We start from the raw sequence: 22,466 nt of genomic DNA, 5'->3' as shown, positions 1-22,466 counted from the left end.
TTAAATAAAATAAAACTTTGCAATATTTTATACTCTTGGTTAATTTCTTTGCAGCCTTTGTCGATTTTAGTAAAGCGTTCGACTCAGTTGATTGAGCTGCCCTGTGGGACATCCTGAGGGTTCGCGGGATCCCCTCGAGGTTGCTGGATATCATGGCCGGCCTGTACACTGGTACTGTGAGTGCTGTGCAGAGTGGAGGCAGGTTTTTTTCCCAGTTGATTTTTGTGTTTATCAGGGGTGTGCTTTTGCTCCTACTCTGTTCAATGCTTGTATGGACTGGGTGTTGGGCAGTGTAGTGGGGTCCAGCGGCTGTGGGGCATCTGTTGGTGAAGAAAGATTCACGGATCTTGACTTTGTTGATGATGCTGTGATCTTTGCGGAGTCAATGGAGGCTCTGATCAGGGTGCTCAAGAGACTGAGCGAGGAGTCTGAATGTCTGGGCTTGTGAGTGTCCTGATAAAAACCAACATCCAGTCCTTTAATGACCTCTTGGGCACGGCCATCAGCAGTGTGTCTGTTTGTGGAGAGAGTGTTGACTTTGTCGAGAGGTTTACTTACCTTGGCAGTGACATTCATGTCTCTGGTGACTCTACGTTTGAAGTCAGTAGATGGATTGGGAGAGCATGGGAGGATCATGAGGTCACTGGAAAGGGGTGTGTGGCGCTCCCGATATCAATGCAAAAGGACAAAGGTCCAAGGCTTTAGAGTCCTGGTGCTTCCTGTCTTGCTATATGGTTGCGAAACATGGATGCTATCCAGTGACCTGAGATGAAGACTAAACTCCTTGGGTACCGCTGGTTTGACTTTGTGTTGCTCATGGAGTCCCAAATGAGGCACATGACCTGCATTGCAAGGAAGCGTCAGTTACGGCACTACGGCCATGTGGCGTGTTTATCTGTGGGTGATCCGGCACGTAAGATCCTCGTTGTTGGGGACCCGAGTAGCTGGACCTGGCCAAGTGGTCACCCATGTAACACCTGGCTGTGGGAGATAGAGAGTCATTTCCGGAGGGTGGGACTGGACCGCGTGTCTGCCTGGGGGGTTGCCAGCCAGGATCCCGAGTTGTACCAGCTGTATCATTTAATTTGTTTAAGTTTAATTGCTTTAGTGATTGCAATCTATGATTGTAAATATATGAGTTATTACATCTTTTCACTTGTGGCAATCAACTTTTGTGACCCGTCCTATTACACTTGCTGAACTAACAGGCCCTGGCCTAACTTGACTGTTTACCTCTTTTGTAAGTTGCTTTGGATAGAAATGTCTGCCCATGAAGTGTAAACATACGTAAATGGAAAGTCAGAAGCTTTCTTTCTTTTTCATTTTCTGCCTTTTTAGTCATTCTGGTGTGTGCTCAGACCACCCGCTGCACTTGGGTCCCAATCCAGGTGGTTCATCCTGTGGTGGGCATGAGAAGGCCCTATTAGCGTATGCTCCCTCTCAGACCATAGTGTGTGTGTGTGTGCGTACATATATTTGTAATTCTAAAAGGTGAAGTGTTGCCTGACTCTGAGGTTTTGTGCACTCTGCAAAAGTTTTCTTCAAAGATGCCTCTGAATTTGGCTGCCCTCAGTTCTCAGCAGTCTCCCTGCCACTGACATACTTGAAGTAGACAAAATGACACACCAGAATGTGTAGGTGTTGTCAGAGCGAGAGGGTTCGATACCATACCATCAAAGCCCTGTGGTCCCATCAGAGATATTTCAGAGTGATAGAATGGGTATATACCATCAACAACCACAACTTTTATTTCTATAGCACGATTTCATACAAATGATGCAGCTCAAAGTGCTTTAAAGGATAAAGAAAAAATATATATAAAAATAAAATTAGGCAATACGGAAAACACAAAACAGAGGGGAGGGGAAAGATTTTACAACAGTAAATAATATACATACAAGTTCAAGTGCAAGTAGACTGAACTTGTATACGTTGAAAAATGGCCAAAACACCATGTTGTTTTTATAAGTAGTAGCCCAAAAAATCACAAGTTCATGTTGACGGCAATCAAAAATAGTCCAACTGGGTGAGAAAGCCGCAGACCTAGCAACACTGGAAAGATGATTGTGGTGCCCAATGCCCGCTGATGCACTCTTGTTCCTCCTATCGGAGACCACGTACGCTGCACACGTTGTACTTCTTCCTCCTCCAGGAACTCTCCCATTGACTGTGGCATCAACCAACAGACAGTCCCTAAGGTGGCTGAACTGTCTCTCTCTCACAGACAATTGTATTCTCTCCGGTAAGTATTTTGGTACACTCTATTAATCCCCAAGTGGAAAATGTCTTTACACATGATCTTTGGAGGTCAGAGTGCAGGATCAGCCATTACTCAGCACCCATGGAGCAATTTTCAGGTTAAGTTCCTTGCTCAATGTCTCCTCATTTTTTAAACGTTTTGCCCAGGACTTTTTTAAACTCGTACTGCTTATTTTTAAGTCTGCATCTTCTCCCTTTTCCCCAAAGTGGCGGGGGCAGAACAGACACCCTACTTCACCTGTCCGATTCGCAATGTTGCATGAATCAGGAACGTGTCCTGTGGACAAGCAAAACCCAAGCTGCTCTGTCCGGAGATTTGATGCATCACCTCCTCCTCCTCCGCACTCAAGGTAAGTGTGTCCATTTTCTCGAAAGCTATGTACAAGCAAAAGTAAGGCTATAAAGAGCTTTACTGTGACAAGCGATTGTCACTTTCTGTGGTGTGCTGAGAACCACAGAGCTCTAGAGTGACTTCCTTAAACATCATGGTTTGGTTTTTGGTCTGACATGCGGTGGGGATTGAGGACCTTCACTACATAGTTACACATGTGCTTTTTTTTTAAACGATGTCCAATCGGTTTAATTTGCCAGGGGTGGGACTCCAATCAACTTCTCCACACATCTCAAGAAGAATGAAAGCAAACAGGATGCACCTGACTACAATTTGGGGTGACACAGCAAAGGGTCTGAACCTTTGCATGAATGAGAGATTTCAGGTTTTGATTTTTGAATAAGTTTTGACATTTGTGCTTTGTCTTTATGGGTTAATGAGTGTAGACTGAGGAGAAAACATGGGACATTTATCCATTGTCACACACGTGCAATTGGGAGGCAGCTAATGGGTCTGAATAATAGTAGTGTCATGTCAGACCAGGGGGTGTCGAGCTACACTGACTTTCTCTTTCAATCCTCTGCCGACCATCCATGGGAAATCCAGCACAGTTCCAGCCTCATAGATGGCATCCCTTCTATATGGATGACGTCACTTCTGGTCCAATTGGATGATGCCCCCCCAAAATGTATGCCACTACTTCTGGTTCCGCCCCATGGATGATGTCACTTTCGGTTCTGGCCCTGATGACATCACTTTCTGTCATGGCCTTTAAAGCCGCCATATTTACAGCCTTTAAGTCAGTTCTGTTTTGGACTCAGATCTGTAAACATCTCAATACAAACTACCCTTTTGCAGCCAGGGCACAATATATGGGTGGCTGCCCGAAACCTTTTTGATGTCTTTGGACTATTCTTGTGACACCATTTAAACCTAAAAAAGACAACCCAATAAAGTGTGTAGAAAAGAAAAGGGCCTGAATACTTTCTCAATTCATTATTTATCAAGCAGCTCCAACATGGTGATGCTTGATGATCTTACTAATTTAAGACTACAAAATAAACAACATATAAAATATAAACATAAAAGGTGCATATTACAGTAATCCCTCGCAATATCGCGCTTTGACTTTCACGGTTTCGCTCTATCGTGGATTTTCTATGTAAGAATTATTAAATATATAACGCGGATTTTTCGCTGCTTCGCGGGTTCTGCGGACAATGTGTCTTTTTACTTCCTGTACATGCTTCCTCAGTTGGTTTGCCCAGTTGATTTCATACAAGGGACGCTATTGGCAGATGACTGAGAAGCTAACCAATCAGAGCACGCAGTTAAGTTCTCCTGACTGAGAAGCTAACCAATCAGAGCACGCAGTTAAGTTCCTGCGTGCTGAATGCAGTGTTAACCAGGAAGTCTTGTCTCGCTCATTCAGCATCAACGTGTTTCGCTGTGTAAAGAGTTGTGCTCTTTTGTGTTTATCTTTGTGTATAGTCAAGCCCTTCATTATGGCTCCAAAATGATCTGCTACTGCTTCAGGGGCCGTGCCCAAGCGCAAACGGAAGATGTTAACGATTGCCGAAAAGGTAAACGTTTTGGATTTGTTGAAGGCTACGATTCTTTTTATTTAAAAAGTAGGAAAGGAATATAAGATCTATGGCCGCAGTGTCCTTTTAACCAGGGTGCAAAACACGTTGTAAGTGGATGTAATAAGGCAGTAGTCTGGATGGAATCTGCTTTAGGGATTTGGATGGAAGAAGAACAACGGCGGTGCTACACAATCGCCTGAAGTGGCTCCTTTAAGGGCTGTAACGCTCTCCTTTGTTGTGCAGTAAAATAAAACTCATTGTTATCGGACAAGTCATCGTGTCATTGTTGGTGAGTAACCATAATTAATTTTCTACTTACAGTACTTAGTACATGTACGTACGTTTAGTGTCACTGTACACACATTTACTGTATACTATTTTGTTGCATTATGCGTATTTATTGCTGGTGGCCTGTCTATCGTAATGGCTGTAACATGTGATATCGGAGACACTCAATATCTTTAAAATAATATTTAGGTTTTACTGTATATAAACAGTGTGTATATATACATAATTTCAATGAATCTTACCTAATATCTAAGAGAATACAAAGGGATTATTCTGTATAACTCTGCAGGGAATATTTATAAACAGTGTGGGAGAGTTTATAAGGGCTTAAAATATATAAAAATAACCATAGAAACATATGGTTTCTACTTCGATTTTCACCGGTCGAGGAGGGATTACTGTATTAAAATTAACAGCGCAGTCAGGACACACACATGACATCGAGGGAACACAGACAGTGTCGACCTCTGCTGCTATGAAATCTGACTGTAAATGACAAGGATTCCTCCCTCTTTAAATCCCAAAATCCACTTCTCTGGTATCCTTGAGCTAACCTATCGACCCAATTATCTTCCAAATAGAGAAATATTACAATTATGCCTTAAAGAACCACAGGATGATGTTTACTGTGGAAATGTGCAATATAAAAAAAGAAAAATTCGTATTATATTGGCCATTTTAATTCTGTAATCAAGACTATAATGTGGCAGGATGGTTTTTTTTTCACATTTATCTTTTTTCTCCATTATAATTTTTTTAGTAGCTTTCTGCACAACAATATAAAGATAGCAGTGTATATCATTTGCAATTTTCCTGTCATAGCAGTCTCTGATTGTCCTATTGTCTGAAGTTTTGCAATGGTGTCACCTTCAAAGGCAATGCTGAACTCCATAAAGGCAGCTATGTTCAAACCTGCTTATTTCTATTCAAAGTCTTAAAGTTGGAGAAGTTATTGTATATGAAATACAAATGTATAATTTATCTATGTATTGTTAAAACTTTACCAGTATATAAATTATTTAAATAGTTACATATAAAATGGAGAAACAGCAAGATTTTTTTTTTTTTTTAGAGCATAAAAATCACATTCGCTATTAAATGTACTGATGCAATTAGTTTCTATTTTTGACAATGTGCTTTAAACTATATTTTATGGTTCACAACATTCTGGAATGAACCAATTATTGGATAAATATACACTTTTAATTTATTTCTATTGACTTAAAACCATGTCCTTGAACGCATTAATGATGTTAGGAAATTAAATAGATAAAAGATCTCCTATTCTCCACTTGGTTTGATGTTCCTGATAATTATTCTGCCAGAAAGGGTCAATTAATGGAGCCATATACCTTTTTGAAACAGAAGAATAATGCATTAATGAGATGAGTGCTCATCATGTTAGCATAAAGACATTATGAGTAGTGTTTTATGGTAGTAAATGACTTATGAGTAACTCAGGGAAATTCTGCCACATTAAATATGGTTTTCATTGTTATAAAAAATGTGTTAACGCAAGCTGTTACATGAATGTTTTTTCTAATTCTAAACTTGGAATAAGCTGTTAGTGTCAGAACACTGATGTCCTTATGTGCCTTCCTAAAGGAATACCAGGAAAAGCCAGAGCTAACCATAAGTGGATTCATAATTTAGGCTGTAGAATTGACACCATGAAAAATGAGTATTGAAAAAATTATCAGTTCAGTATTCAGTGATATTTTGATACTTTTGACAACCATAGCTACAGTCTACAGAAGTTCTCACACTACCCTCTCTTGACTGCCAAGCAATTACCGCTTTCATTAAACAGGAATCAAGAGGTGTTACATCTGGTAAATAAAAGGCAAGAGATGTAGTCAAGGGTAGGGTCGGAGGCAAGGACTAACAATACGTTGCCACACATGTGTGCAAGGGGCACAGTTTACAAGCTCAAATAGTGCTATTCATCAGCTAGACCAGGGGTTGGCGCTCTCACCTGATCCTCTCTCCTCTCGTTCCTCTACAGGCCAGCCAAAGACCCTGCATCTCAATGACATCACCATCGGACTACCCACTGTTGACATTACTTCCGGCCAACCCTGATGACATCATTTCCGGTACCCAGAATTCCCCTTCCAGCCACAGCAATTCCTGTTCCGGCCGCCCTGACTCCATCTCTTCTGCCTACCCACCAAATTTATAGAGTATTTTCAACTTGTTAGTCAGTTCAGTTTTGAACTCCACTTCTGTAAAGACATGTTTCTTTTCTTTGCTGATTTTCAGTATATGGGGTGGCCATCCCCAAACTGTTTTTGTCTGCTGCCTAATTTTTTATCACAATGTCTAAGAAAAATGTTAAATGATATGTTTTGAAAGCCTTGGTGGCTCTGTGGCTAAGGATCTGCACTGGTATTTAAGAGGTTGCCAGTACTGTTGGATTTTAACCCAAACATTGCAAACAGGGATGATATGCAGTGGCTGACCCTTTGCACTGATCGTCTAAGGTCTTGCTGAAAGACAATCTGTGGCAGAGCGACGGGCATTAAGCAAACTCCTGTCAATCATGAAGAATCCACTGCATCCACTGAACAGTGTCATCTCCAGGCAGAGGAGTAGCTTCAGTGACAGACTTTTGTCACCGTCCTGCTCCACTGACAGACTGAGGAGATCGTTCCTCCCCCACACTATGCGACTTTTCAATTCCACCCGGGGGAGTAAATGCTAACATTAATTTTATTTTTATTTTTTTCATTTTTATTACTATTTAATTTAATATTGTTTCTTTGTATCAGTATACTGCTGCTGGATTATGTGAATTTCCCCTTGGGATTAATAAAGTATCTATCTATCTATCTATCTATCTATCTATCTATCTATCTATCTATCTATCTCAATTTCCTCTTGGGGAATTAATGAAATATATCAAAATTAAAAAGAATGTCATCATTAAAGAAATGATGGTAAAATGTGTGATTTTAATACATTTCATTCTTTGTTTTTTGTTTTCATTTGACTCTATTTATTTCCACTACCATATTCACTCTTTCAATTCACAATTTACATTTCAAAACATCTCTTAAGTTCTTTTAATATTTTCAACCTAGCAACACCAGCTGTGACAATCAGTGCCAGTGAGTAGTATCAAGTACACCATTACCAGATGATGATTGTTCTACTTCTCTAAACAGACGGAAAATCAAAAATACAGTAGAGTGAATTATTACAATATGATGTGATTTTCAAAATCCAAGCCAACAACAATTGATGAGAGATGATTGTAAACACAAATAGAGATGAAAATGTGTGCATTTGAAACTGGAAAAACAAGAACAAAACGTCTGACAAAGAAATAATGGGGCACTGGCCTGGACGTTCTATTTAATAACTAATAAGTCCCATTATGCAAACAGGTGCTCAATGACACACACAGCAGAAACTATGGAGTTTTTAGTTACTATATAATCTTTTACAATTTATTACAAATATATACTTAACTGAAGTTGTAATAGTGAATTATTAAAACATAAGGAAAATGACTGAAGGAAACTAAAAGGTCAGCTAAACGTGCCTTTAAGCTGTAGCCCATGAGACCAGCAGTTTGATTTTTAAAGTTAGAATGAGGTAAATGAGTAACAAACACCCCTCTTGATAATGAGAATCAACAAATGGGAATGCCTACTGAGTCCTCCTATGAAACAGGGCTAAGATCATTAGTGTAATCCTCAAATCAACCATATTAGCATCATTCAGGTGAATGGGAGAGTTGAAAGGACTCTGAAAATACTTGTGACGCCAGATAATTGGATGAAATAATAAAGCTATGCATATTAAGAGGCAGATGACGTGATGTATTAGATGAGGTAATGGTAGTAGAAAAGCATACAAGCAAATGAATTGTATGATTGATTGCTCACACCATAGGCAAAGACATTTGTGCATATATATGTGCAGATAAAGAATTGTTCTGAACTCTCATCTCGTCTCCAGAGAAAGATTTTTCCACAACAAAACAAACAGGCAATATCTCTTAGTAAAGCTAGGGATTGATGCAAGGCTCTGTAGAGCCTGTCAGGTTGGAGCTCTTCCTGGAATAAGATAACTCCTGCTGGGAGTGTCTTGGTTTTTTTATAGTCACTTGCCCTCACTGGGTGGTTCCTCTGAGCTGTAGGTGAAGAAAGAGTGGTAGTACTTACCTCTGATGAGGGTGGAAGGTGACATTCTGATGTGATTGTAGTGACAATGCACAGAAAAGAATACATGTCACTTTCAATGGCATACAGATTTGTACCAGTGTTCTGTTGTCTATTGTAATGTGCCTTTCCAGGTGGGTTAAATAAACTGCATGAATGAGTGGCAGCTGTAATCAAAAGGGGTTTATTGCACTTCTCTTTTAACTGAATATTCAAAAGAACAGTAAAGAGAAACAACAACTGCTTAATATTCCCTGATTGTTTCGGCCATGGAAGACGCTTTCACTTTACGCTTTTAGTCTTTCTGGGGAGAACTCCTCCTCCAGCCTCCTGTTTCAAAGGCACAACAATCTACTGGAACTTCACATGTCACAGCTGCTCAGTGCCGCATGGCAAACTAAATAAAACGTCATCCGATAAAACCACTTGCACACACCATTGAGCTTGTGGCTGGGTTTCCATTTTTGCCATCCCAAACTTCCATTCTTAATTCCTGCCCCCAGCATCCCGGGTTCTGCTATAATTGAGAGTGGCAGATGGAGCTCCTCCGTGCCCGCCCCAGTCTGTGGCACTCTGAACACCCCCATTTGCTTCGGCTTTTGGGATACCCTGCCTCGTGGTGATTTGCCAGATCTTCACACTATTACTGATTGGCCTGTTTGGAACAAATATTTCATTTTTCATTTTATGCTGCACACATTTCTGCTTTCTTTGCTGCATTAGTGAAATTATATTCATTTCCAACCCACACAAACAGCAAAAATAATTTAACAAACTGGTATTTCATATCCATGTTTTAATGTAGAACAGAGATAGCTTTTCTGACATAGTGGGGGTATATGGAGACCAGCACAGGACAACACCAAACAATATCAAAACTCACAATCGTCGTGTTATTTATAAAGTCATGATACTCCGGGTCCATTCTAGATGCAATGACCACAGGGCAGAAACACCCTCTATTAATACTCTAGATGATCAAAAGCCACACTCAGTGACACATCCCATTGCATCTTACTGTTCGAAACAAAGGCCACATCTCAATGACACCTTGAGACTCCTCCTTGCCTTAAATGCTACTGTGTTTAAGCCCAGCTTGTTTTCTAGGCATCACTAGTTCTATTTGGTTAAACCCTTTGTTGTGAATCTCTAGACTACACCCTCCCAAGTTTTTATTGTCCTAGTGTTTAAACTTTAATTTTTGCCAGCCCAGCTGACACATTTTATAAAATTCAAAAGTGGGGCATCGGTGAGTAAATCTAAATTCTGTTAGTCAGCCAGTAGTGCTGATTGGCAAAATTTGCCAAAGCATTTTTTGTACTGCTTTGTCAGGTTCACTGGTGACCTTGTTCGACAAATTTTTCCCTGAAAATTTGCTTTATGGATAGCTTAGAAATACTTTGTTCCCAGCACCCCATGATGGTTTGTGAGGCTAGTGTGACATCACATAGTTGTAGCAGTCATATTTGGTGGGAATGTCACTACACGATCTGTGCTACATGCCCAATTTGTGCTATGCATGCATACTATTAGGGTATTCCACCTCATACTACCTGATCTGTGTTACACATGCATGAATAATTCACACCATATACATGCCCACTGAGGTCTAAATGGTCCTTTGGCCTTGGAACCACAGCACATTTTGTTTTTTCTCCAGCCTAACTGGGATTTTTTTTTTCTGTCCTTCCAGTCATCTGACCTTACCTTTTTCTTTTGTTTTTTATTTTTGAATATTATTGCCGCTGCAGTGGGCTGGCGCCCTGCCCGGGGTTTGTTTCGTGCCTTGCGCCCTGTGTTGGCTGGGATTGGCTCCAGCAGACCACCATGACCCTGTAGTTAGGATATAGCGGGTTGGATAATGGATGGATGGATATTATTGCCTAATCTTACTTTTTTTTTCATGTACAGTAACTTTCTCTTTGATTTCTTGTGTAGCACTTTGAGCTACATTGTTTGAATAAAAATGTATTATAGAAACAAATGACGTTGTTTCCTGTGTCATGTGAATACCTGATCGGTATTCCAGATGGAAAAACAAAAACTACACAGTCACAATCTTTTAAACGCTGTTTAGAGAACTCCAAACACAATAAACGCTTGATTGATGAAGTTCTACTGAGTTGATCTTCCCTTTGAAGGACTTGGCTCTTCTGGTGTCAGATCTTCCTTCAGCATCTGTGACAGAATATTGATCTCCCTCTAGAAATCCCTGATGCATTCGATTTCAATTTACAGTAGAAGGTGATGTGCTTACTTGCAAAAAGATGGATGATATCATCTAGATATGTTTTGATTTAGAGCTACCTTCTAAATCAAAATGCTGGACGCTTCCATTTAAACAGCAAGAAAAAATTGTTTACTTCCAAGTGTTTAAGAAATAAATGCCTGGCCTTTATGAAAAGTAACCCCAGGATTAGAATGGCCTGATGTCAAGCAGCTCAAATCTGTCAAGCGCACAGAAATCGTAGCCTAGAAAAAGACCTTCAGTGACCAACTCTTTGAAAACTGCAATGTTGTTCCCATGAGGCTTTTTTTAAAACATCATATGCATTAAAATGATCAGCTGTGAGTATGAGAAAGTTGCTATATAAATAAAATGTATTATAATTATTAGACAAAGAAATATACAGGTAAAACAAGTTAGAAAATATATGCATGGCATAACATTCAAGTATGTTTGAGGACTGTGCTGGCATTGTAGCAATCAATGGACTGAGATAAGTAGCTCGATTCTAGAACCTTCTCAATCCATTTCATGGTTGCTGTCTCCATGGGATTGGGCAAAAGGCTGAAAACAGGACTGGACAGGACCCTCATGAAGACCTCAGCAAATTCATACAGTACATATAGCCAAAAAAATACTTTTATAATTCATTTCTTATTGAACGTGTCTGACCATTGTGATTTTCATTAAAATTGGCCTTGCAAGGCTAATTGTTATGACAAATGCTAGGGTGTAGAAGAAGTGAAAGACAAACTTTATTAGAGCAGTGGGCCATAATGGTTGTCGGGTGAATGTGACACCCCGATGGTATATTAAAGGGTAACCAGCTTTTCAAAGTTCCAAACTTGGACATTCGAGTAGCGTTTATGCCAACACACAAAACCTCATTTGTTTTATTGTCTGCTTTATCTCATCATCATCATCATCATCATCATCAGAGAAGGATCAGACCCCAGGGAAAAAAAAAAACAAAACACATATGGTTCCATACTCAGTGCCATACTTAGTGCTTTAAAGTAGAAACAAATAAACGGCGTGTGCTTCTTGGTCCTTCTTGAGATTTATCTCCCTTGGAGTTCCATGTGTGCTATTGTAAATGTATTGTGACAATGCTTGCGATAATCAAAAACTTTATTAGATGGGTATCTTGTAACATTTTGATATTTTTCAAGTTATTTATCGGGACTCTTAGCATGAAATTGGGACTGTCCATGTCACCGGGCATAATGGTGCGGGCTGGCTCCATGGTCCTGCCTTTCTCTCAGTCCCATCTTTTCTCTAAATCTACGACTCCTTCTCTCTCCTTCTGATGATCTGTTTCCTTCCCCTTTCTGTCCCATGCAACCTTCTCTTATAAACTGCCGCCTAATTATGTACGTGTGCAATGAGCTGCACCCTCCGTGGCACCATTGAGATGCCTGACTGATCTGTCCACCTCAACACGTGTATGTGGTGTGGCCAGCCAGCTCCTTAATTAACACAGTCACACACTCCTGTACTCAACTGGCTCCTGCACGTTTGCGGGGCACGATTATTTATTTCAAATTGGCTCAATGCTACGGACCACTTATCACATCGGGATGTCTGGTCACTGTAGTAAATTATAGCATTAGTGAAATAGTGAATTGTTATCATATACAGTTAATGGAGGTGTGAGGTTTGTTTAGTGTAAAGTAAATACTGACTAAATGTTTACACATGGCTTATGTGCAATAGGGTCCTTTATTAATATATGTAGATCACATTTTGTTTTCCTTCTTTGCATTTTATGCTTTTACAGTGAGTAAGATCATTTAATCTCCCTGTCATCAGGAGGACTGAGGTGCTGACGCACTGCTTCTCTTCAGCTTGCACTCAAACTGTGTTAGCTCAGACAGCATTCCATGTGCGTTCAAGCAGCTAATGCGACTCTCTACCCACGCAGATACACAGCCTGCTGGTGTTTCATTAACTTGTACCGGGGGTCTGTTTGCAGTCAGTAGCAGCTATTGAAGGTGAAAACAAGCAAAATATACAATATATACTATTTGGTGTAACTGCTGTCAAAATAAAACTGATGCAGTAAACTAATTTGTAGCTGATGCCATACAGAATGTTTCTTTATTTTAAGATAGACAAGTTTTCCAAATTTGGCAACATTTTTTAATTAAAAAATTTAAACTGTATACAAAATAACAACAAAAATTGAACTGTCTCAATAAATTTCTTGGAGGAATAAGCATGCCACATTTCAACAAAATTGGTCTACACAGTGTCTATTTCTTCCATGTGGACAGACAGACAGACAGACGTGGGCTATTGCAATAGCTGCTTCACACAAAATATGCAAACACATCTAAAAAAAAATAATGGCATTTTTAACATACTTTCATTTTTTAATTTCAGGACTCGATTATTCTACTTATATGCAGAACCACCCCACTCTTGCCTGTTGCCAGACCCTTATGGATGGTGGGTGGCATAGTGAGTACAAGCAACTGAAATGAGGCTCCTTTGCAGTGCTGCTATACCAACTCTCCATGGTAAAATAGAAACTAGTAAAAGAACAGGAGACATGTTGGAGAAGAACTGTAAGAGCTACCAGTTGAGTTGCTTTGGGCATATAGCAAGGGCATACCCTGGACAACTCCCAAATGAGATGCACAAGGCACAACACAAGGGGACAAGACCCAGGACAGGCTGGAGGGATTATATCTCTTGGCTGAACTGGGAAAATCTGGCAGTTTCTTAAATAAAATGTATTCGAAGATGTTGCTGAGAATAGTTTGACCCAGCCTACACAGATCAGCTCTTTCTCCACAGAGTGAAAGAGAATTGAAGTTAAGCTTAATGTGTTCATAAGAGGAGCAATTTGAAATCACTTCAGGTTTCTTTCTACAGAACCTGCTGACTCACTGGTATGAGAAGAAACCTATCATATGCTATATCGTCAATGTGTCTTGATGTCTAGTGTCACACCTGATATCAAGCTATTTGGAGTTCACCCTATTTTTGGATCTCTAGGGCTGGGAAAAAAAATTTAATTTTTAGGCCATTTATAGACAGAATTTTTGCAACAAATTACACACCCTTATGATAAAGAGTAAATCAACAGAAGTCTTTTCCAAAAAAAGATCAGAAGGACTTGAAGCTGTGCATGAAACATTAAATGACTCCAAGGGGTCACCTAAAGGGCCCAAGTTATTACATTATTGCAGTTATGGCAGTTATTGCTGGATTTGTTTTATCAAAAACTTTGAGAATTTTGAAGACATGATTAGGTTCCCTCATTATCATTGAAATTATATCACATCACCATTTCAGCTGCTTGCAAAGGCAATATCTGAAAGAAACTGATGACATACCATTTTCCAACCCTCCTATTCTAATTCAAGATCATGGGAAACATGAGCTTACCACAGCAGTCATGGGCACAAAGCATGGACCAACCCAGGACAAGGTGCCAGCCTATTGCATAGCCCACTCAAACACTGACACTGACCCTACTTGCACACACACAGTGTTAATTTAGAACTGCCAGTCCACCGTATAGGCAGGTGTTACAATGAGGGTCAAATGTGAAGATCCAGTTCAGACATGCAAGCTTCACACCTTGAACAAACAGGGACAGGATTCATACCCAGAACATCTGAGCTGCTTGATGCTATTCTGCTGCCTTACATGCAATTGTGTCATTACATGCATATTCCCCTTTACCATTGTCAAACACATGCACATGGGAGGCAGTCTAGGGGCTTAACTCGGGGTAAGATGCAGAGCCAAGGGTTGATGAACGATACTAATGCCTTTGCTCCCTCTTCCACAGACGACCAGAAGGAAAGCGCAGCTGCCCAGTTCCGCTGCTACATCACACCCTCCTGCAGACTTCATTTCCATCTGAAATCTGCCCCTTCCTGTCCTGCACCTGTAAAACCCGAGCACTCCACTCTCCAAATCAGTCATTGTTTTTGTCTTTGTCCTTTGTGACTACTCGTTTTTCTATTTTTTTTGAGTGTTGGCGAGAATATATGGGGTGGAACCTCCAAACCTTTATTATTCTCTGTCTGTTTCTTCCACACCATCAAATGTGAACAAATTCTAAATAAATTCCTTTTGATTTTAAACATAAGGGGTTTGACTTTAAGAGAGGCAGCACATACCACAAAAATACCACATGGTCAATAGATGACAAAGACAGCGTCTGTTAACAGTTTGCTTACTGTTGCCTTTTCTACTTTTGTGAAATTTCGGTCATACATTGAGATTCTAGTGTTGTAGATAAAATGAGTAAAGTAATTACAATATTGTTTATCATGCTTTCATAACTGTAAACATACAGTGGATAAAACTCCATCCATCCATCATCCAACCTGCTATATCCTAACTACAGGGTCACGGGGGTCTGCTGGAGCCAATCCCAGCCAACACAGGGTGCAAGGCAGGAAACAAACCCCGGGCAGGGCGCCAGCCCACCACAGGTGGATAAAACTGTGTCTTCTAAAGTTTTCATTCGTGGTCATGATTTTCATCTTAGACACAACGCACTATTCATGAGTAGACATTTTCAACTTACCCACAGGTGACATCTCTGGAACCCCAGCTGTATAAGGTCCATCCAAGAATTTTGGCTCATTATCATTTATGTCCTGTATTTTAATAACAAATTCGGACTCGGGCTCTACTGGCTTGTTGGTCAAACGGTCCACAGCTTGCGCTCGCAAAGTATAGTATGCTTGTTCTTCACGATCTAGCCTCTTGGTTGCATGGATATCCCCGGTGTTTTCATCAATGATAAAGATGGAGGTAGCTCCTTCTCCTGACAAAACGTATTTGATGTTGCCGTCTCCTTGGTCAACATCGGAGTGAAGCTGGAAAAAAACAAAAAAAAAAAACAACAGACATTAGGCAAAGTTAGTTTGGAAGAATGTCGATCATATCTTATAATGAGCTTGACACCTGTCACTTGACAACACAGAGGATGTTTAAAGACTAGAAGTCTTATTTGGAAATCATGTTGATAACATGTAATGGCAGGCATCAATGGGAAAGGAAAACTTGCCCTCGGCAGAGAAAGGCAAGAGTGCATTATTGAAAAGGACACAGAAAAATGAGACTCGCACGACAAATTCAAAAAGCAGAACATTACTATAGCACACTACTCAATCAAACAAAAAAGTAATAACATAAGAGATAATATCAATTTACTTCAGATCACCCAATAAACGATCTGACATTAGGTCAGTGAAGGCCCAGTGTGGACAAACATATTGGCCCTATGCAGAGGAGGGGATGGTTCCTTTTTCGGATGGGAGGCTCCAAACAGACAGAAGAACATCCCAACCAGGAGAGTGGAAGGAGCCAGACCCGGAAGTGATGGCCGGAGATGATGAACACACAGCCCAACAGAATAAGACATCATTGGGGATTCTTTTTTCCCCAGAATACTAGATGGCTTTAGCCCTGGATATCGATGCCTAGTATGGAGCCAGTAGGGCATACTGGGAAGTGTTGTCCGGCAACATAGCCCTCCTGGGTGCCACAAGGGAGAAGTGCTCCCTACAATAGGACTTCCGTATGACCCAGAAGTACTTCCAACATGTAGTCACCCCAGCATCGGAAGTACTCTCAAGTCCTCAATAAAAGGGACCGCACTCCCATGTCCAGGCGAGTCAGAGCTGGTAAGAAGAAAGGCAACACTCAACTGGAGGAGGGCAGTGCAGTGGTATGATGAATTGAGGATTGTAGAGACAGAGAGAGATCACTTGTGCTTGAGGTGTGGCAGAAAAGTAATGAGACTGATTTTTTATTTACCAAAGTTTTTATTTTTTTCAAACATCAATGTTATCCCCTTCAAAGTAGTTCCCGTGGGCAGCTACACACCGATGGAGACATTGTTCCCACTGTTGGTAGCAGCACTGAAAGTCTTCAACCGGTATGGTCTTCAGAAGTCCGTTACACTCTTTTGGATGTTTTCTAAAGTCCCGAAATGATGTCTTTTGAGGACATTTTTCAGTTTAGGAAAAAGGAAAAAGTCACACAGACTGACGTCAGGTGAATAAGGGGGCTGGGGAACCACAGGAATGCCTTTTGAGGTCAAAAATTCTGTTATGGAGAGGGCAGTTTTTCGGCACCATTTTGGCACAGACCTTTCGCATGTGCAAATGTTCAGTCAAAATTTGATGAACAGTAAATCTGTTCAAATTTAATTGTTCACTCAACATTCTTATTGTTAAACGATGGTCTGATCTCACAAGAGTGTTCACACGTTCGATGTTTTCATTGGTTTTCGAAGTCGAAGTCCTCCCTGAACGGTGTTCATCTTCAACGTGTTTTCTGCCTTCCAAAAATGATTTGTGCCAGCGAGAAACTTGAGCTTGGGATAAAGAATGTTCCCCATAGGCCTGTTTTAACTTTTCAAACGTCACACTTGCCGTTTAATGGCACAACGTTGCTCCAAATTCCGCTGTTCCATTTTGCGTGAGGCACAACCAAAAACACAACTTCGCTAATAGCAGTCACAAAAATCACGTAGTTAACGGAAGGAGTTGAAACTCGCACTGAGCTATGGGAGGGTACTGATACACGTACTCTATCAAGGACAACAGCGCAGCGTTGCCAGATCGCTTGCAGTGTTGCCAGTCTCATTACTTTTCTGCCACACCTCATACTTTGAGGTATTGTGAGAAGGAATTCTAGTGAATACACAATCCTTTATTTGAACCCAGGACTGTGTGTGTGTTCCTGTTGGGGTTTTGACAACCCTGGTTTCCATCACATCGGCTACCCAACAATGGAGCGATTAAGGTTTGCACACTGGCCACAAAACACTGGTCTGGTGTGGGCAAGTAGAAAGAGAGCCTACATTTGGTCATGAACCTGAAAAAAATGTCTTACCTAACCAGTCTATCCATTCATTTTCTATACCTGCTTATCCAGGGTAGGGTTGCGGGTCAGATAGGAACAACCCCCATCACAGGGTGAACAAACTCATACACACAACACAGAGCCATTTTAGCATCACCAGACCACCAGTCTAGAAGTGCATGAGAAAGAAAGGAGCATCAGAGGAGTATGTGAGGATTGTTCAGGATATGGATGGGGGAGTGTTGGGGTGACAGACAAGATCGCAGTTAGAAGAGGTCTGCACCAGGGGTCCCATTTAAATCCTTACCTCTTTGATCTGCTCATGGATATGCTGAGTCATGGGATAAAAGACCAATCCCCTTGGTGCAGACTATGTGCTTATGACACTGTGTTGTGTAGCACCAGAAAAGAGAAAGTGGAGAGGAAGTTGGAAGAATGGAGAAGGGCTTTGGAAAATAGGGGATTGAAGATAAATAGGAAGAAGAAGACAGAAAATTTGAGGTTTAATGATGATCAGGATTTAGAAGATAACATGCAGCGAGAGCCACTGAAAAGAAAAGATATATTTAAATATCTATGAGATGGAAAACTAAATACAGAGATAACCCAAAGAGGGCAAAGTGGACCATTGGAAGAAGGTATCAGGAGTATTGCGTAATCAAAGAACTAAGGCAAAAGTTAAGGGTAAGGTTTACAAAACAGTGGTATGACCAGCAATAACATATGGGGCTGAGGCATGAGCAGGCAGAAATGAGAATGTGGAGATGGATGTGTGGAGATACAAAAAAGGATAGAACAAGAAATGAGACAAGTAGAGGTACTGTACAACAAAAGTGAGACATCTAGGAAAGTAAAGGAAAATTTGAAGTGGTATGGTCATGTGATGAGGAGAGACAATGAATATGTGGGCAAAAGAGTGGTGGGAATGGAAGTGCAGCAGAAGAGAAGCAATGGAGGACAACGCGGAGGTGGATGGATAAAGAAAAAGAAGATCTGAAGTTAAAAGAGTCTGACTGCTGAGGAGGTTCAGGATCGCGCTGTTTGGAGAAGGATGATCAAGCACATCGATCCCTCATAAAGTGGGTAAAGATGAAAAGAAAGTAAAAGAAGTCCACCTAACCAGCATGAGTTTGGACTGAGGTAGAAAAGCAGAGAGCCTGGAGGAAACTGTGTCACTTTAATGTGAGGAAGCTACCACTGCACCATCCCTCACTGGTCCTTTCCTTGAAGCATTTTCTTTAGCATTTAGTTGTTTTTTAATCAGTTAAATTATGTGAGTTTATGAAGATTTACCATTTATTAATTAATAAGAAAATGAATAAAAAAACAAAACAGAACTTATTTTTTGTGTAGCTCTCTACACTGAGAGCAAATTTTGTTGAAAATTGCCAAACAACAGTTAACTTTAGAACAAAATTTCATGTGAAAAAAATAGTACCAGAAATATGTGATACAATGTGGAATGCCGCTTTAAAGATTTACACTTTATTAATTAATAAATAAGTATTCAGTCCTTTTTTTAGGTGTTTATTCTCCATTTGAGATGCGTGCCCCATACAGTATGTAATGCTATAATACACCAGGACTGGTTATGCATTTTTTTTAAATTAATATAAAATTCCTAACTTTAGAACCCAGTTTTGAATGACAAATGCATATATACCATTTTTGTGAAGAAATAACTTTTACTTTACCTTTAAGGTCACAAAAGAGGGAGCTTAGGCAGCAGATCATTGAGTTTGTGAAGGCGTTTGTAAGCATAAGTGTCATCTTTGGGTTTACCTTTCTTTGTGACATATTGCCCTGTTTTCTGCACTTTGAATAGTGAATAGATTTTAGGACTTTTTTGCTTTTTTCGCTATTTTCAGCAGTTTTGTTATTTAGTAGCTAAAAATATACCTCAAACATTTTTGAAAACTCTAAGCTCCTTTTGTATATATAAAATGTTATGCCTCTATTTTGTTGTTGTCAGCTTTGAATTATTAGTTTTCATATTTTATATATTTTCCATTATATTTTTAATTAGGGTCCACTTTTTTCAATGCGCTTCTGTTCCATGTGCTTTGTGGGTGGAGCCTCTAGGAGGCGGGGTCACCCTGACATCACCACTCTTGAGCCGTCCCTCTGGCTATTTAAGACCAGACAAGTGAATACTTAGGTAGCAGATTATTTAGTTTGTAAAGGAGTTTGTAAGTTTTACAGTTTTCTTCAGATTTATTGTTTTTTTATGACTTATCTGTTTTCTGCATCTTGAATAGTGAATCGTGTTTTGAGCATGTCCTTTTTGCTATCTTGAGCCTTTTTGTAAATAAACTCCCAGTTTTAAAAGATAACAGTTTAGAATTGTCTTTACAAGCCAGAGTTTTCATGATTGCATCTCTCTTTTAAGGTATTTTTGTATATTTTGGGTCTTATATGGTCTTTTTGAACATACAAAGACAGCCTCCTATTTTAGTGCCTATTGATGCTGTAGCCTGCAGCTTGGGCCCTTAATTGTGATGTTCAGTTTTTGTACCCTTGCCCTGTAGGATTTGTATCCAAACAGTCACCCAGTCTGATGTTTACTTGATTATGTTCACCTCTTTTGTAAGTTGCTTTGAATAAAAGCACCAGTTAAGCAAATAAATGTAAATGTAAAATATGTTCCTTTCTTGATTTGATTTCAAGATATATAGATAGAAAGATGTGAAAGGCACTACACAATAGATAGATAGATATATAGATAGATAGATAGATAGATAGATAGATAGATAGATAGATAGATAGATAGATAGATAGATAGATAGATAGTGTGGACTTGAACCCGGACACAGACAGACGGACATCGTTGGATCCACCACACACTGTTTATTTATAATTATATTTACAAAGTTCTTTCCGTGCACTCCCCAGTGCCTCTTGCACCGTTCCCCCAAATGTCCAGGCCACACAGTCACAATTCCTCTCTCCTGGCTGCCTCCAGTCCTCTCTCCAGCTCCGTCTCTCTTCCACCCGACTTCCGCTGTCGACTGAAGGGAGGCTACCCCTTAAATAGGAACCCAGGTGGGCTCCAGCTGCTTCCCAGCACTCCTCCATAGCCATGCCCCAGTGTGGCGGAAGTGCCAGCTGCGCACCCGGAAGCCGTCCGGGTGTCCCCTGTCGTCTTCCACCCAGCACTTCCTGGTGTGGCGGAAGTGCTGGGCTCCAGGGATATTCAGGCACCGGGGCGCCGCCTGGCAGTGGCCACGGGTCCCTACAGAGCTGGGCTTCCAAGCCTTTTACCCGTGGCCCCCAACATAACCAGCCCGGCCGGATGCCACAATAGATAGACATGAAAGGCAGTATAATAAATAGATAGATAGATAAGAAAGGCACTACACAATAGATAGATAGATAGATAGATAGATAGATAGATAGATAGATAGATAGATAGATAGATAGATAATTTGTTCTATTATTGCACATTTTTCAAGACACCGACCTAAACCCATTAGATAAAGGGCACTTGAATTAACAAATTTTCCAATTTTTGTTTTGTTTATTTATGCATTTTATTGATTGAGCAACTTTGCCCGACATCACCTAGCAGCATGTGTCATTTCCAACACCAACAGAGCAAGTTGCTGCCCTTTGCCCGCTGTTGCTGTGTTAAACTCTGACTCGCCACAGCCTCATGTTTAGTATTTGGCTCAAGCAATGTTTGAATATACTGTATGCATCCTGAACCTGAACTCTGATTTCAGGTCCACTCTGACTATATTTTATGCTTTCAGGCAGGCTGACTGTCAGGTGCATACAAATTGTACAGCATAGATTAATTTTTCATTTTGTTTCATGAACCTCATTCCTCATGTTATGTCTTCTCTTACCTTGTATGAGGGTCCCAGAGCACCACATTCCTCCAAGAATTAAATCAAATACAGTATTGGTGCTGGTAACCAATTGCATTTCTCTTGAAAATACGGACAAATTCAAATTTAAATGGTAACGTGATCTTTACAAAAGGTTAACATGTAGCAGTTTTATGCAAATTGATTTAAAAGTTATGTGGAACAAAAAAACTAGGCACCTCAGTAGCAAATTGAATTACTGATTTATAGACTCATTATTGTCACAGGTACAGGGTACAGAAGAATTCTCCCTTGCATCTACTGTAAATACTGTACTGTGTTTTTGGACTTCTCTAGTGCCTTCAACACCATCCAACCTCTGCTCCTTAGAGACAAGCTGACTGAGATGGGAGTAGATTCACACCTTGTGGCATGGATTGTGGACTATCTTACAGACAGACCTCAATATGTGCGTCTTGGGAACTGCAGGTCTGACATTGTGTGCAGCAATACAGGGGCGCCGCAGGGGACTGTACTTTCTCCGGTCCTGTTCAATCTATATACATCAGACTTCCAATACGACTCGGAGTCCTGCCACGTGCAAAAGTTCGCTGATGACACTGCTATTGTGGGCTGCATCAGGTGTGGGCAGGAGGAGGAGTACAGGAAACTAATCAAGGACTTTGTTAAATGGTGCGACTCAAACCACTTACACCTTAACACCAGCAAGACCAAGGAGCTGGTGGTGGATTTTAGGAGGCCCAGGCCCCTCATGGACCCTGTGATCATCAGAGGTGACTGTGCAGAGGGTGCAGACCTTTAAATATCTGGGAGTGCAGCTGGATGACAAATTGGACTGGACTGCCAATACTGATGCTCTATGTAAGAAAGGTCAGAGCAGACTATACTTTCTGAGAAGGTTGGCATCCTTCAACATCTGCAGTAAGATGCTGC

At 40.5% G+C, this 22,466-nt stretch overlaps 1 protein-coding gene across 1 annotated transcript in view; it reads right to left on the bottom strand.

Moving 5' to 3' along the window:
* Positions 1-22,466, bottom strand: part of cdh7a (cadherin 7a) — a 262,279-nt gene that overhangs the window by 88,051 nt on the left and 151,762 nt on the right. Inside the window, exon 2 of the mRNA XM_039754344.1 lies at positions 15,413-15,707. Within this exon, the coding sequence (XP_039610278.1) occupies positions 15,413-15,707 (295 nt within the window). The remainder of the gene's footprint in view (positions 1-15,412; positions 15,708-22,466) is intronic.

This window comes from Polypterus senegalus, chromosome 5 (genome assembly GCF_016835505.1).
Source record: "Polypterus senegalus isolate Bchr_013 chromosome 5, ASM1683550v1, whole genome shotgun sequence".
Lineage (NCBI taxonomy): Eukaryota > Metazoa > Chordata > Cladistia > Polypteriformes > Polypteridae > Polypterus > Polypterus senegalus.
Note: the sequence above shows the minus strand (reverse complement) of the source record. Positions and strands in the feature narration are given on the sequence as shown.